At 33.4% G+C, this 18,163-nt stretch overlaps 2 protein-coding genes across 5 annotated transcripts in view; one reads left to right on the top strand and one right to left on the bottom strand.

Annotated features, from left to right (window-relative positions):
- NUP35 (nucleoporin 35) overlaps positions 1-18,163 on the top strand; it is a 283,449-nt gene that overhangs the window by 84,396 nt on the left and 180,890 nt on the right. The window lies entirely within an intron of this gene.
- Positions 1-18,163, bottom strand: part of NCKAP1 (NCK associated protein 1) — a 113,121-nt gene that overhangs the window by 34,851 nt on the left and 60,107 nt on the right. For all 4 annotated transcript variants that reach the window (XM_050752213.1, XM_050752215.1, XM_050752214.1 and 1 more), the window contains 4 exons: positions 15,790-15,871; positions 13,846-13,904; positions 4,553-4,698; positions 1,996-2,128 (listed from right to left, as the gene is read on the bottom strand). In XM_050752213.1, coding sequence (XP_050608170.1) covers positions 1,996-2,128; positions 4,553-4,698; positions 13,846-13,904; positions 15,790-15,871 — 420 coding nt within the window. The remainder of the gene's footprint in view (positions 1-1,995; positions 2,129-4,552; positions 4,699-13,845; positions 13,905-15,789; positions 15,872-18,163) is intronic.

Below are 18,163 nucleotides of genomic sequence, written 5' to 3'. Positions count from 1 at the left end.
AGAAAAAAATTTTTTACAGTTTTCCTGCCCTGACCTTCCATAATCATATATGTAGAGCTTACATAGAGTATTTCTATGATGAAATGTAAAATACATAATATAAAAATACTTGAGCATACAAAATAATTTTTCCTAGATCTATTATGATATCTAACATATTTTATTTAAAATGCCCTGTAAAACTTTAATAGAAAGTAAAACCAAAAAAAAAATTTACAACCTGATACAATTAAATATTGGTTCACCTTAGGAAAGATTTCAATTAATAAACACTTAGTTGCTTTTTCAATTAAATTCTGACTCCTGAAAGATAAGACATAAATCTTCTGCTATTAATTTTCCCTGAAAAAAGAATACTGAATTAAGACTGCTCAAATTTGTTCTTTACAGACACTAACTTATTTAAAATACAAATCTGACTTCACTACTCCCTTTCAATAGCTCAGAAATGCTGAGATGGAGAAAAACTAAGGTTTAATATGTCTTACAAGTCTCTTCATGATCTGACCTTTGCCTTTGGCTACAGTGCTGAGAATAAAGTTTAGGGGAACAATAGCAGAAGCAAAGAGACCACGTAGATAATCCAGGCAAAAGATGAACTCCATTTAGAGTACATATGAAGAGTATCGTAAATCTGAACTGTAATAATTACAACAGCAATGGAAAGTAGAGGATGGATTCAAGACATGACATATAAATAAAATTATAAGGACTTTTTATGGGTAATTTAATGAAATTTGATGGTGAGGAAACAGTTAATAATACATCTCAGGTGTCAAGTTTGGGAGAAAAAATCTATTAAATCTAAAAAATTTATAAATCTATTAAAATTGGTGGTATTAATATCCTCATTGGTATAAATTCTAAAAGTATTCCCTAATAAACTTCCTGTAAGCTAACTTCTGTCTCAAAGTTGGCTTTCCCTGGAGTACTGGCATACAATCTGCAACAGATGTTGTCTAATGCTTAAAGAAATCGACCATGTTCCTGCTATCTCTAAGTTTCTTTTCTACAAGTTCTGCAATTTTACATAAAGGGACTAAACACTAAGTTAAATTATAATAAAAAAATACATTATTTAATCTTTATATTCTTATCACACTTAGAAAATATTTCTTCTTTAAAGATTAGAAGAAACACTGAGTACATTTTTCACAGATACTTGGCATCAGCAAAACTACCAAGCAGTTCAATTACTCTGCAACTGTGTGTGTGTGTGCACATGCATGTATGTATCCCACAAATAACAGCAAATCTGGATTTTGCTTAATACATTTATTAACAATTTAGTAATAACAAGTTAGTGAATCTCTCTGACTTGTTTGTTTATTCAGTAATCCATAAATTTAATTTTTGAGTCCTTTCCATGACAGTTAAAGAGGAAAATTAAGTATACAAAATCAATTACTATATAAATCTTTTCCACAGATATTAATACCTGACACACCATTTATCTTTAAAAAAGGTAATTCCAAGTGACTTTATGATATATTACACTTATGTTTACTTATCCATATACATATTAAACCTATGTATCTATTCAAGCACTTTTTTTTTTTTTTTTTTTTTTTTTTTGAGACGGAGTCTCGCTGTGTCACCCAGGCTGGAGTGCAGTGGCGCGATCTCGGCTCACTGCAAGCTCCGCCTCCCGGGTTTACGCCATTCTCCTGCCTCAGCCTCCGAGTAGCTGGGACTACAGGCGCCCGCCACCACGCCCGGCTAGTTTTTTGTATTTTTAGTAGAGACGGGGTTTCACCATTTAGCCAGGATGGTCTCGATCTCCTGACTTCGTGATCCACCCGCCTCGGCCTCCCAAAGTACTGGGATTACAGGCTTGAGCCACCGCGCCCGGCCTTCAAGCACTTTTCTGATTCCGTATAGAGATGTATTCAATGGGAAGCTAAGTTAGGTAACTACGACTATAAATGGTTGGCTACAGGTTTGAACTAGTTTACTTTGCATACCATATAACTCACAGTAGTATACTGTAATTACCTCTTCTGGACATAGTTCATGCGTGCAACTCATAAAATGAGTGCAAAGTAGTGGAAATGCAATTGAGTATCTTGATTGAGAGGGTAACTCCAAACACTGTTGAAACATCTTCTCAAAAGCACGACTATAAAAACTATATAAACAAAAATCAGAATCACAATTTTTACAGTTAAAGTAAGTTTTCTGATATAGTACCTTATAGTTAATTTGATTCAAGTGAATGAATGATAACTGGTAGCACTGATTTAAGAAGAGAATATTTTTCCCCCAAAGTATCTTTTACACACCAATAATTATCCCAGAGTAATAAAAATATTATTTATATAACATTAACAACATTTTAAAAAACAATAAACCATAATCTATGGCCCCTTACGTAATCAAATTTCATCAAAGCTAAGTCACTATAAATAGGAAAAAATACCATTATTATGGCCAAGTGTGGTGGCTCACGCCTATAATCCCTAGCTCTTTGGCAGGCCGAGGCAGGTGGATCACTGGAGCCCAGGAGTTTGAGACCAGCCTGGGCAATGTGGCAAAACCCTGTCTCTATTTTTAAAAAATAAATTAAAAAAAAGAAATATTATTTTATGAACCACTAAGAAAAAAACATTGCCAATTAAATAATCGCATGCCATCAATTTTTTTTTTTACTTTTTTTTTTTAGACGGGGGACACTTTGTTGCCCAGGCTGGAGTGCAGTGGCACAATCACAGTTCACTGCATCCTTAACCTCTCAGGCTCAAGCAATCCTCCATTTCGGCCTCTCATAGTGCTGAAATTACGGGCGTGAGCCATGGCACCCAGTCTGACATCAGTTTTAATTTGCATCCACATTTAAGATGTTAAATCTACATGTAAAAGAATGTGAGTCAATAAAACACTGTATATCTTAGAGTAATAAGACAAACAGAAGTAGTAAACATTTCTTTATTTTAGATGTGACAGGCAAAAATAGAATGTAACTGAAAAAATATAAATAAAATCTAGGTATGACTGAAAATTACATATTTCAAACATGATTCAAAGTGCTTTTAGTTCCAAGAAAGGGGATAGGATTTTCTAATTGTTGTATTTTTCTTTTGTAATAGGATCCTTTGCATAGCTAAAAATATCTAAACATATAATGTTCCACGTTCTACCTAAGGTAGACTTTGTGTCAGATAGACAGTAGTTCCAGGCTCCAAATAATCCTAAATATTCTTGCAAATATGACCTGTGATGTGTCTAAATCTAAAAAGTATATTTCCTAATGTGCTTCATTATTTCCTTTAAGAGGCATGCTTTCTCTACCCGGCAATTTGAATTTCTTCTGCAATACTGCTAATTCAAGCCTTCCTAACAAACTGCCAAAATCAACATAGATTACATTATTTTCCAAAATCAATGCAATGAGAAGCTTTTCATGATGATCTCTACACAATACATAGAAATGACTATTACTATCCACTGAGATCATTACAGCATTTTAGAAATCAAGAGACATACTAGGTTATTCCAGTCCTCTTCCCTAAAGGAAAAAAAAGGTTCAAGACGCAGAAAATAGAGTTGATATTATACAGCTCTGAAGCGAGAATACTTGAGTTTGAATCCTAGCCCCACTGTTATTTATTTGTTTATTTATTTATTTATTTATTTCTGAGACAGTCTCGCTCTGTCACCGAGGCTAGAGTGCAGTGGCGCGATCTCGGCTCACTGCAACCTCCGCCTCCCAGGTTCAGGCGATTCTCCTGCTTCAAGCCACCTAAGTAGCTGGGACTACAGGCGCCCACCACCACGTCTGACTAATTTTTGTATTTTCAGTAGAGATGGGGTTTCACTATGTTGGCCAGGCTGGTCTCAAACTCCTGACCTCAGATGATCCACCCACCTTGGCCTCCCAAGTGTTGGGATTATAGGTGTGAGCCACTGCATGCCTGGCCACTCCACTGTTTATTAATCTGATCACAACCAAGTTGACTTATTCATTCAAAGATTTATTAAATAACTACTATGATAGACACTAACAAAACAAATTATAGCCATTAAGGACCACATTTTCTGGGAAGAAGAGAGGGAAGAAAAATAAACTAAGTATAACAAAAAGACTATAATAGACAAAGAGGAGAATGAAGCACAATGCAGGAAGTGGTCACCACATCATCTTAATATTAATTTTTAATTTAACATCATAGAAGTGAAGTTACCAGGCATTTAATTTCTAACACTTGCTCTATTTGACCCTAATCCACAACATTTCTTTCCCTTTAGTCTAATCAGGCAAAGAAGGGCCTTAAGGTAATTTGAAGTGACTGTTTTCAACTCCTCAAAAAAAATGTAAGAAATAAAAGTCACATCAGTAAGTTGCTCTTTTAGAGAATTAAAAATAGACATAAAATCCCAACTTGGTTAAACTTCTTTTTGTTGGCACATTTTAATAAAAGTTCACTATTCCCTTTATTCTTAAGGGTCTATTACTGAACTGTCTTAAGGACTATGCTAACACAAAAACAATCAAGAAACATATACTCACATACTAAAACTTTCAAATCCAGATTTAGAGAAAATTACAACATACCAAAATATTGAGAGATCTGATGTTTCCACCAACATTTCCACCAAGGAATCTACCATTTTTGTATGAAAAATTATTGTATTCATCATCTTTCCAAGTTCTCTGTGATCTGCAAGGCCAAGTGAAGCCTTAGAGACACTAGTATATGCCTATAAAATATAGAAAAAACAAAAGTAGTTTAGGTAGAGATCAATGACTTTGGACTTGTCATTTTATAGGGGGGAAAAGCATCATTGAAAGATACTTAAACTATTTACTGTGACACTGATAGTAACATCTATTGTGTTAGTTGTCTGTAGTGAGCCTACCTTGAAATTCCTATCAAGAATTTATTTAGTTAACTGAAATACTCATGTCCATAAAACAGTGTCTAATATATGAGTCATTCATATTGAACCTCAAAGGAACTGAAATTACAATATCAAAAGTGTAAAACAATTAACTGTCATGTTAACCATACCAAAAGAAATCTTCAATCTAATTTAAGAGACAAAACACACACAGGAAGCAATCAGATAAAACTAAGTACTGTACATGTTGACTCAATGAGGTTTTAGAGTATACTGATTCACTAAAAACTGGATTATATAATACACTGTATTAATTTGACACATTCTAGAAGAGTACTGAAGATAGTAAAAATTGGTGTAGTTTGGCCAAAAAAGCGAAAGAACTAAACAAAAATCATTAAGATAGGTTGTGGGGGAAAAAATTCTATAATTGGGATACCAAATCACAAAAAGCATATCATGTCCATGGATAGGGGACATTTCAGAAGGGCAATGAATAAGAATAGAAGGGGTGCCTACAGCATAAATACTGTTATGACTAGAGTTTGAGTGCAAAGAAGAAAAGAGAAATACTAAAACATGAGATTCAACCAGATTGGGAACAGCCTGTATGCCATATTAAAGAATTTAAACTTTTTAGTGAAGCACTAAGGGTTCTATGTGGTGGCCAGTTTTTGTTTTAGAAAGATTACTCTGTATAGTGGAGAAAACAGGGAAGCATGACTGGGAAGGGAAAGGAAGCAGAAATCTATTAGAAGGCAGTAGTGGCAATAAGACAGGTCTGGTTTTGAGTAATGGTAGTTTAAAAGAGTCTACTCTGGGAAATAATTAGATGTAGTGGAAAATAGAAGAATTATAAATAAGGGTCAGGATTTTGGCTATTGGGAGATACTCCTGCATGGGTCTCATGCTCCCACACAGCTTGCTGGGTGTGTCAAGAAGGCAAGGCCTGAGCCACTCATTATCTAGGCCATTTCTTAGGGTTATACTTGCAGCTATCAAATTTGAGGGATGAGGTAATGTCTCCCTTGGAACAAAGAGTAAGTATGCTTACGGCTGATGATAAAATAGAAGGTTCCTCAAACTTAAGTGTTCCTTATCTGCAACACAAACAGACTGCATGCATAGAATTCATTTTGGCTCCTCTGTACCACACCTGCAGAGCTTATGGAAATAGCAGAAATAATGCATATATGCTGATGCCTATACTGCTTTCTGTGCAGTGAATTAAGTCTTTTGTCTTTTGTTGCTGACCCAGGATCTCCATATCTTCTTGCCAGCGTCCATGAAATAGTAAGAGAGTAAATTGTCACCTTGTAAGTAGGATAAAAATTGAATCTCAAACCCTACCATGGTAAGGGGCCAATAGGTGGATGATGTTACTATTCAATGAGACAGTGATATCACAAAGGAGACTTTTGTATTTTGCGGTTTTTGTCTACCAGAAAAGAAGGAGGAATGAGGAAGAATGATGTCAATATTCTGATGACAAAATATACTTGACATTTATCACAAACTAAGCCTAAGGAGTTTTACTTACCATTTATCAGCTTTAGAGTATAAACAGGAATTAGCTATAGCTGTGGCCATGAATTCAATAAAGAGTTCCATTAACTGCCCCACATTTTCAAAAAGCAGAATTTATTCTTCTCATCAGAACATGGGATATTCTCCAGGAGAGACCATATGTTAGGCCACAAAACAAAGTTCAACAAATTCAAAAAACTGAAATCATATCAAGTATCTTCTCTGACCATAGTGTAATAAAACTAGAAATCAACAAGAGGAACTTTGGAAACTAACCTATGGAAATTAAACAATATGCTCCTGAACAATGTAGAAATTAAGGAAATAAAAAATTTATTGAAAGAAATAAAAATAGAAACACGATATACCAAAACCTATGGGATACAGCAAAAGCAGTAGTAAGAGGAAAATTTATAGCAATAAACACTTATATTAATAAAGTAGAAAGACCAAATAACCTAATAATGTAACTTAAAGAACTAGAAAAGTAAGAACAAACCAAACCCAAAGTTAGCAGAAGGAAATAAGTAATAAAGATCAGAGAAGAAATAAAGAAAATCGAGACTAAAAATAATACAAAAGATCAACAAAATAAAAAGTTAGTTCTTTGGAAAACTAAACAAAATTGACAAACCTTTAGCTAAATTAAGTAAGAAAAAAAGAAAGACCCCCCCCCCCCCAGAAAAAAAACAGAAATGGAAAAGGAGACATTACAACTGATACCAAAAACTTCCAAGGATTAGAGATTATGAGCAACTATATGCCAAAGAACTGGAGAACCGATATGAAATGGATAAATTCCTAGACACATACATCCTACCCAGAAGAAACAGAAAACCTGAAAGGACCAATAATAAGTAATGAGATAGAAGCAGTAATAAAAAGTCTCCCGTGAGAGAAAAGCCCAGGACCTGATGGCTTCACTGCTGAATTCCAGCAAATATTTAAAGAACTAATACTAATTCTACTCAAACTATTCCAAATAATTGGGAAGGAAAGAATACTTTCAAATACTCATTCTACGAGGCCAGCATTACCCTGATACCAAAACCAAAGACACAAAACTACAGGAAAAGAAACTACAGGCCATCAACACTTACGAACATAGATGCAAAAATGCTGAACAAAATACTAGCACACAGAATTCAGCAACACACTAAAAAGATCATGATCCAGTAAGATAAATACAAGATGGTTCAACATATGCACATGAATAAGGACGAAACTGTATAATTTTAATATATGCTGAAAATGCATTCAATAAAATTCAACATCTCTTCATAATAAAAACTCTTAAACTGGGTATGGAAGAAAACATAGCTCTTAACAAACAAGGTATGGAAGAAAACATAATACCTCTTAACAAACTAGGTATGGAAGAAAACAATAAAGGCCATATATGATGAACCCGCAGCTAGCAACACACTGAATCGGGGAAAACTGAAAGCATTTCCTCTGAGATTTGGAACAATACAAGGATGCCTGCTTTCAACACTTTTATTCAACACAGGACTGGAAGTCCTAGCCAAAGCAATCAGACAAAAGACATAAATTAAAAGCATCCGAACTGGAAGACAAGTCATCAAATTGTCCTTATCTGAAGAAAATATGATACTATATTTACAAAAACCTAAAGACTCTACCAAAACACTACTAAAACTGATCAACCAATTCAGTTTCATGACATAAACTCAACATACAAAAATCAGAGGCATTTCCATGTGTCAATAGCAAACATGCTGAAAAAGAAATCAAGAAATCTCATTTACAGTAGCTACCAAAAAAAAAAAAAAGCCTACCAATAAACTTCACCAAAAGTGAAAGATCTCTACAATGAAAGCTATAAAACATTGAAAAAGGAAACTGAAGAAGACACAACAAGATAAAAGACACCTCATGTTCATGAATTGGAAGAATTGATATTGCTAAACATACCACCCAAAGTGATCTACAGATTCAATGAAATCCCTATCTAAATACCAATGACATTCTTTACAGAAACAGAAAAAATAAATCCTAAAATTCATATGGAACAAACAACAAAAAAAACCTAAGAGTCAAATCAATACTGAAAAGTACAATCCAAAAAGTACAAAGCAGGAGGAATCACATTACCTCATCACAAAATCTACTACAAAGCTATAGTAAACAAAACAGTATGGTATTGGCATAAAAACAGATACAAATATCAATGAAACGGAACCCAGAACCCAGAAATAAATCCACGCATTTACTATTAGCTCATTTCCAACAAAAGTGCCAAGAATATACATTGGGGAAAGAACAGTCTCTTCAATAAATTGTGCTGAGAAAACTGGATATCCACATGTAAAAGAATGAAACTAGATCTCTATCTCTCATCATATAAAAAAATCAAATCAAAATGAATTAAAGACTTAAATTTAAAACCTGAAACTATGACACTACTAGAAGAAAACACTGGTGAAAAATGTCAGAATATTGGTCTGGTCAAAGATTTCTTGAGTTAGACCTCAAAAGCCACAGGGAACAAAAGCAAAAAATGGATAAATAGGATCACATTAAGCTAAAAAAACTCCTGCACAACAAAGAAGGAAACAATCAGCACAGTGAAGAGACCACCTATAGAATGAGAGAAAATACCTGCAAACTATTCAACAGACAAGGCATTAACAATCAGAATATATAAGGAACTCAAACAGCTCAATAGCAAAAAAAAAAAAAAAAAAAAAAAAAACTTATTGAAAAAATGGGCAAAAGTTCTAAACAGACATTTCTCAAAAGAAGACATACAGGTGGCCAACAGATATATTTTTAAAGTGCTCACCATCAGAGAAATGCAAATTAAAACCACAATGAGACATCGTCTCACCACAGTTAAAATGGCTATTATCAAAAAACAGAAAATAAATGCTAACGAGGATGTGGAGACAGGGGAACTCTCATATACTGCAGGTTGGAATGTGAATTAGCAGAGCCCCTGTTGAAAACAGTACTGTCTGAGGTTCCTCAAAAACTTAAAAACAGAAGTACCATATGATCGATCTAGCAATCAATCACACTGCTGGGTATATATCCAAAAGAGAGGAAGTCAACATACTGAAGAAGTATTTGCACTCCCATGTTTATTGCAGCAAAATTCACAATCGTCAAGATATGAAACCCAACCCAAGTGTCTATCAATAGATAAATGGTAAATATATACACAATGGAATATTATTATGCCATAAAAAAAAGAATGAAATCCTGTCTGTTGCAACAACATAGATGGAACTGGAGGAAATTATGTTAAGTGAAATAAGCCAGGCACAGAAAAACAAATGTCACATGTTCTTACTCCTAAGTGGACGCTAAAAAAATTGATCTCGTGGAGGCAGAGAGGAGCATGATGGTCATAAGAGGCTGAGTAGGGAAGGGGGGAAGTGGGAATAAAGGATTGGTTAATAGGTACAAAAGTACAGTTAGGAGGAATAAGAACTAGTATAGCACAATGGGGCAACTATAGTTAATAATTTACTGCATCTTTCAAAATAACAAGAGCAGATCTGGAATGTTTCCAATATGATGATAAGTGCGAGGTGATGAAATATTCCCACTACCCAGATTTGTTCATTATACACTGCATGCTTGTATCAAAATATCACATGTACCCCATAAATATGTACAACTATTATGTATTCATAAAATTTTTAAATTAAAAAAATTACATCAGAATTTAAATAACATTTTGAAAACAGATTCAGAAGAAATGATTGGCAACAAAACAAGATAATGATTTAACTGCTTGACAATAATGCGGGGAGAAACATGTTACTACTAAAAAAGAATAGGTTTAAGTAAAAGAATATGAACAACTTGAATAAATCAGAAGACAGAGGAGAAAAGATATTTGAAAGAGCAACTAAAAATGCTTAAGGGACTGATGAAATACACAACAGAATGAAATCACTTAGGAAGTAGAAAAGAATGACAAAAATACAGAGAGAATTCTCAAGAGTAGGAAAAGGATAGAGAAAGATGAAAGTGACCTATAAAAAAAGCAATAACCTTAGAACCAAACTAAATAGGACATCAGTGAAGGCACAAAGTACACCACTAAAATTCTCCCACAGGCTTATTCTTCTGGTCTGCTCTACTCAACCACTACTGATTATCTATAGAACTCTTCACCACTCTCTGGCCATATGCTTTCACCTAACAATTCTTGTACATCTACCTGAAACCAAAGGTCAGTGATCAAAGTCAGATCATTCATAATTTTTGTGAATATTTTCCCCTTCTTACAGTAATACTTTATATAAAGTCTCTTTACTTGCTCTTTACTCATTGTTTGTCCTTTTCTTTTTCCTATTCAAAGCAATTTCAACTTGAAAAATTCTTTATCCCTTCTAAGACTGAAATTAACTGATACACATATCCTGTCTATGACATCTCTTAATCTTTCAGATTTTCAGCTGCTATTTTTTACATTTTTTATGCTTTGTCTCCATAGCTAGATTATAAAATCCTCAAAAGGTGAATGTGCTATTTTTCTATAGATTACATAATACTGCTCAGTATTTTATCTTCTGTATCCTACAGTCTAATTTGTAGGCTTGGAACTTTCAAGCTGCTTAGCTGCTCTTCAACACCTATGTAAACCTTTTAGATTCTGGACCCTGCCTGCTACTTTGCACTTTTGTTCTCTACTTCTAGCAAACACTTCTCTGGCTTAGTGGTACATCCCATTCCTTCCTTCCTTTGTGTACATTGTCCTGTTGTCAATTAAAAAAAAAAAAAAAGGAGGGTCTGTATGCAGTAGAAAGGGTCTGAGTGACTGCATGTTCTAAACATGGTTAACAGCGATGTTATGCATTGAATTGCATCCCCGAAAAAAAGATGTGCTTAAATCCTAACCCCCAGTACCTCAGAATGTGACCTTATTTGGAATTAGGGTCTTTACAGAGCTAAGCATGTAAAAATGAAGTCATTTGAATGGGACCTAATCAAATATAACTGGTAGCCCTATAAAAACGGAAAATTTGAACATGAAATATGCAAAGAAAAATGATGTGAAGAAACACACGGAGAATGCCTTTAGATGCAACTACAAGCAAGGAACAACAAAGATTACCAGCAAATCACCAGAAGTTAGGAGAGAGAGATGGAACAGGTTCTCCCTTGCAGTCCTTGAAATAAACCAACCCTGCCAACACCTTGCTTTCAGACTGCCAGCCTTCAGAACTATGAAATAATACATTTCTATTGTTTAAGCCATTTAGTTGGTATTTTGTTATGGCAGCCCTAGGAAACTAATATAAGCAGGTACAGATTACATGAAAAAAAAAAATCAGATAGCTAGCTAGTAATGCTCTTATAAAAATCTTACAAAAACTTAAAAAATCTACACAAAGGAATAACCAAATCTACATTCTTCATGTTCACTCAATGCTTTTTATTTTGCTGTAATTGAAAAAGGCTAAAATTCTCACATGAATACTTCAAATGTAAAGGTGCATTTGAAATGCATCTAAATCTCTAAAATTCTCTGAGTCCAAGTACTGGTTTAAGCACTCCCATAAATGCACAAATGTAAAGGTGCATTTGAAATGCATCTAAATCTCTAAAATTCTCTGAGTCCAAGTATTGGTTTAGGCACTCCCATAAACCGAGAACAGAAAATTGAAGCAGTTCAAGCTTTGTGACAATGACTTTCTAAGTCTGAAACGTGTATATCCTTTGGCAAAGCAAATTCCACTTCTTTTTTTACATTACAAGTTCTACTTCTGTATTGTTTCATTGCCTTTTTAAAAACAAAGAGGTGTCAATTTTAAAACTTCATTTGTAATAAGAAAATAACCTATAATATATACACATTTAACAGTTTAGGATGTTGGTATTTCAAGTGTACTTCCCTGATCTCCCACAAACTGGTAAGTTATTTAATACTTTTATTTATAAAAGTCTTCAGTTCTAAAAATAAGCTCCCTATAGAATACAGAACAAAAAGGAGAAAAGTGCTCATGCATTTTGAGGTTGAAAGGAAAAGAACCTAAGAAAAGTAAAAGCACCTCAGAGTACTAAGCAGACTGCCAGAAAAGCATAGTCATCCTGAGAGTCATTCTTGAGACTGTTTCCATCTAAAAATAGCTTCCACAAACAAATACTACTTATATTTTCTCTTTTTAATTAAACAAATAGAAATTTTATTTATTTATTTGTAATAGCAAAATAGGCCAGGCACTGTGGCTCATGCCTGTAATCCCAGCACTTTGGGAGGCTGAGGTGAGAAGATCGCTGAGGCCAGGAGTCTGAGATCAGCCTGGACAATACAGCAAGATTCAGTCTCTACAAATTTTTTTTAAATTAGCTGGGTGTGGTGGCTTGCACCTATAGTCCCAGCTATTCAGGAGGCTGACGTGGGAGGACTGCCTGAGCCTAGGAGCCTGAAGTTACAGTGAGTTATAATCATACCACTGTACTCTAGCCTGGGTGACAGGGCAAGACTCTGTCTCTAAAATATAAATAAGTAAATATTTTTTTAAAAAAATAAATAAATAAATAGCAAAACAGTACATAGTACTATCTAATTTACTCGTTTGAACATCTAAAAAAATATAGGCCAGTTATTAAAAGTGAGTATTTCTGGAGAATGAAACTGGGAATGGGGCAAACTGAATGTTTTGACTTCACAATGAGTCAAATGACTATATTATGATATAATGACTACTATCATTTACAAATATATGGATTTTTAAAAGATGCAGATTATTGAGAACACTGGGCCATTTTCCCATAATCACTTAAAATATTTACAGGGCAACTAATTTTTATCATTAAGGTTACAGTATACACCAAAGGGTTAGGCTTGCATTTTTAATGCCTTTATGAACTATTTATATGAGACATATATTAAATGAACACTCTAATAATATTTATTTCTGTTTTTCAGCAAACGGAAGTTTTTGGTACAGATCGTAGTGGTAAACTACGGCCTGTGGGCTACCTGCTGGTTTTTATTAATAGTTTTACTGGAATACAGCCATGCCCATTAAGTTATGTATTGTCTACAGCTGCTCTCACATTGCAATGGCAGAATGCAATCATGATGACAGAGACTACATGGCTGCAAGCCGAAAATTTTTATCAGCTGTCTCTTTATTAAAAAAAGTTTGCTGATGCCCACAGTAGATTTTAAATATTTTCTCAAAAAAGATTTTGTGCTTTTACTTTAGAATTAAATATTTGAATCAGGATAATCAAGAGAGAGAGATTGGGATTTAAATTTTTAGATATTTTAAAATTACAATAATCTACTCAAAAACTCTTACATATTGGCTTAAGTTATAAATATATTTATCCAAGTTTAATAATGAGTACAAAATGTTTCTTTTATGGTTAATTATACGAAAGAAATATTTTCAATAGGTATATAACAATGAATATTTTATAGTTCTGTTATAAAATTTTTCATGTTAAATAAAATAACAAAACAGAATGACAATAAAAGGTTATTCTTACCTGTAACCTAAACCAATCTAATCTCATTCCTCTGAAATCAAATACTTCCCCATCTTCAACTGTAGTAACAGAAAAAAAAAGATTACAAAGCAAATTAATGTTTTCAGAAATCTATAAGCACACTTTAAATTTTAACAGCTAAGACAATTCTACTTCTGAGTATAGCTAAAAGAATTAAAGCCAGGGTCTTAAAAAGATATATGTACACCCATGTTCACAGAAGAATTATTCAAAATAGTCAAAGGCAGAATCAACTTAAATTTCCATTGATAAATGAATGAATAAACAAAATCTAGTATCTAAATACAATGGAGGCTGAGCACAGTGTCTCATGCCTGTAATCTCAGCACTCTGGGAGACCGAGGCGGGTAGGTCACCTAAGGGTCAGGAGTTTGAGACTAGCCTGACTAACGTGGGAACCCCATCTCTACTAAAAATACAAAAATTATCTGGGTGTGGTAGTGTGTGCCTGTAGTCTCAGCTACTCGGGAGACTAAGGTGGGACAACTGCTTGAACCTGGGAGGCAGAGGTTGCAGTGAGCTGAGATTGTACCACAGCACTCCAGCCTGGGCAACAGAGTGAGACTGGGTCTCAAAAATGCAATAAATAAATATCATGGACTATTATTCTGCCTAAAAAAGAAAGGAAATTCTGACACATGCTACTATGGCTGAACTCGAGGACATTAAGCCTAGTAAAATTAGCCAGTCACAGAAAGACAAATACTCTGATTCCACTTATACAAGGTATCTATAGTAGTCATGCTCACAGAAACAGAAAGTTGAACAGAGGTTGCCAGGGGCTAGCAGGAAAGGGAAATGGGGCATTGTTGTTCAATAACCATTAAAAGAACTTGTTTTGCAAGATGAAAATGTTTTGCAGATTGGTTGCACAACAATATGAATATACACTATTGAACTATACACTCAAAAATGGTTAAGATGGTCAATTTTATGTATATTTTACAATTAAAAAATAAAAACATTTTAAAATTTAAGAATGAAGACAGTGAAACAATTCTCAAATCCTGTAAAGATGATGATAAAGGAGACAGTTGTGCTAAGTGAAGTAAAGGCTTCTCTCCTAAGCTCTCTGATTCTCAGTGTGCTTACATGTCAATTTACAGGAGTTTGAATAGAATTTGAGAGATCCTACCAATAGAAACTTTGGACAGCATGCTGAAGTTCCACAAAATAACTCTATAGAAACCAAATATCACCAGAAAAAATTATTTTAGTTTCATTACTTAGATGTGGTAGCAATACAGGCTGAACTAAGAAAAATGTTTATATATTTATTACTCAGAAGTTTTCAAGGTTTCTGATATCCTTTATTAAAAGACTAAAAGACTATAAAACTAAAACACACTAATCATTCCACCAGAATGGAGTGTTCGAATAATGGCAAGGTGATTATATGACATCAATTTTTGAGACTGACAGATTTGAGCTCAAATTCCTACTCCTGCTTAATAGCTATTAGAGCGTGGCAAATTATGCTCAATAACTGAGAGGTTAACCCTAAAACCCAGAGTTTCCAAATCTGTCAAAAGTAATGACAGTGTTGAAAAAAGAATGTGGAGTAAATGGGATAACATATATGTAAAGTGCCTGGCACAGACTAAACATTTTATAAATGGCATTAAACATTGTTATTGGTATGCTTGGATCAAATACATGATTTGCTACAAAATACAAATGTTTTATTGTTTTTGTTACAAATGCTTTTCTTCCTGCTTAATAATTAGAAATATAAAACTGTAATTATTATTTTTGTAAATAGCATCACAAACCCATTTTAGAAATCTTTGCTTCAGAGAACGGTATTAGGACAAAAAATAATAGATCATTAGCCAAATTAACTGGTAAATTATCTCCTTAAAAATAATCAAATTTGAAAATCTAATTAGAAGAAAATATGCTTTTATTTAAAAGGCTTCTTACCTTGTTTTACACTTAGGGAAGTCATAGTGTTAACAAAAGAGGACATGATGATTGATTCATCTTCAGGGCAAACAGAAAGATTCTGAAAAACAAAAAGACATCTAGTTGGGAAACAACTCAGGTCTATCAATTAGTGGATGGATAAACAAACTGGTGTACCCATACTATGGAATATTTTTCAGTAATAAAAAAGAAATGAAATTTTAACACACACTGTAATACGAATCTCAAAACCATTATGTTAAAGAAATAAAAAATAAATGATTATGTGTAAAAAAGTACTTTTTTCATACACTTTGTAGGAAAATTTATATGAAAAAGTATTTTTAAGGTGAAAGTATAGTATGACTTACTTTCATACTATACTTTGTATGCTTTGTATGGACAAACACCAGTTGCTGTCAGGGGCTCATGGAAGAATGATGAAGGTGTACCATAAGGGTATATAAGTAAACTGTTAAAGGTGTTGGAAAAGTTCTGTCTTGAATGTGGTGATGGTAATAGTTGCACAAATGTACACAGCTACTGAAATTTACAACATGCACTAAAAATGAGTGATTTTTATCGTATGTTAGGCCTCAACAAAACTAAGACCTAAAAACCCTTTTCAACCTAGCTTAAAAAATGAATATTTGATAAACTGTATATAAAGTGGATGCTAAAAAAAAATTCCTTTTAAAAAGTGGATGCTTAGCTTACAAACAGCATAAATAAAACACAATTTCAAAACTTTATGATGTGAGTGAACCGTACACTTAAAAATCGTGAAAATGGTAAATTTTGTTACATATATTTTACCACAATAAAATATTAACGCCTATTGCAATCAACTATGCTAACAGGTTTACAATCTTAGTTCTAAATTTATATGCTAGCAAATGGTGAAAAACATTGTGAATATACTTTGCAACAGAAGACGGTGGTAAAATGCTCAGACTTTGGAGTTAAAACTTGAGTTTAACTACTGGCTCTATTACTTATGAGCTGTGTGATAATGAGCAAATCACATAAGGCATTTCTTCTTCAACAAATAATGATAACTATATCCACTCTCACAGAGGTATTCTACAGATTTGGTAAGAGACACTGTCAATAAATCTGGCAATTACTAATATCAGTATGATTGCTGCTGATACTATACTATCATATAATCCAGAAGAAATGCTGAGAATTAATTTTCTCAGTATTAGTAAACTCCACTTTATATAAAAACAGATGAAGTGACTCAGGAATTCTGGTTTACTTTTTAAACTGTATGCTAGTATGAATAAATAATAAATAAGAACAAAAGCTTCTGGCTTAACTGGTAAGTAATAACTATTCAAATAAAATTATAGTAAGGCAATAATACCCAAGGTTTTCTGTTCCCTTTTTAAATGACCATAGAAAGGAAGTATCTGAGCTCCATCTAGTGGATAAAAGAAGAAATAAACTATAGAGTTTAGAATACTAGCTTGTAACAGTATATAATTCAAGGTAAAAAAAAATTACATGAACAATTTTTTTCCTTATTATATTTTCAGGTTGATTTGAAAAAAATGAGAACTTCAAAGTATGGTTATTTCTCTGGAAAACTAGCAGCTTTAGAGTAGTCTTTATATAAAGAGGATCCTTAACTGTTCTTTCTTTATACATTAGCTTACAGTCATTTGAAACATGTAATTCTACAAAGTGAAGGAAAATAAAATATTATTTTCTTAGGGTCAGTTTATTTGGAATAAAATTTTTTTCATTTAAATAAAGATGAAAAACACTGAATAAGTAAATTATGGAAAGCAAAAAAAAAAAAAAGGCTAAAAACCAATTAAGGAAAAAAAATTGGACATTTAAATGGGAATATCTATATGAAATCTTTATTTACTGGTCATCCTTTAACAATCTTCTTCAAAAAGATTTTTATTCTACTTTCCTTCTAATAGTTAATTATCAATTATATTGTCTCTATCATCTCTTCTGAATCTCCATAGCTTCTGCCCAAGCTCAGGCTCTCATCACCTCTCATTTAGCCTACTGCTGTCATTTTTCTTCTGGTCTCTCTGCCTCCTTACTTAGTCCCCAGCAATCTATCATCCACACTGAACCAGGGTGATCTTTCTAAGTAGTACATCTGATTTATGACTAACCTCCTCTTTCCCAAGGCTCTCTGTAATTTGGTGAGTATACACCTTCATCTTCAGGATAAATAATCGTGTCTTTCCTTGTGTTCACTCTGAGCTTTATATACAGTTTACGCACAATACCTATCACATTGGACTACAACTGTTTCTTCCCTTCTAGGTAATGATCTCCTCGACAAAATATAAACATGATTTATCGCTTGGCACATGATATTTCATAAATGCTTGTTGAACAAACAAATCAAATACTATCAAAG

This window comes from Macaca thibetana, chromosome 12 (assembly GCF_024542745.1).
Source record: "Macaca thibetana thibetana isolate TM-01 chromosome 12, ASM2454274v1, whole genome shotgun sequence".
Taxonomy (NCBI): Eukaryota; Metazoa; Chordata; class Mammalia; order Primates; family Cercopithecidae; genus Macaca; species Macaca thibetana.
This window is presented reverse-complemented; position numbering and strand designations above follow the sequence as displayed.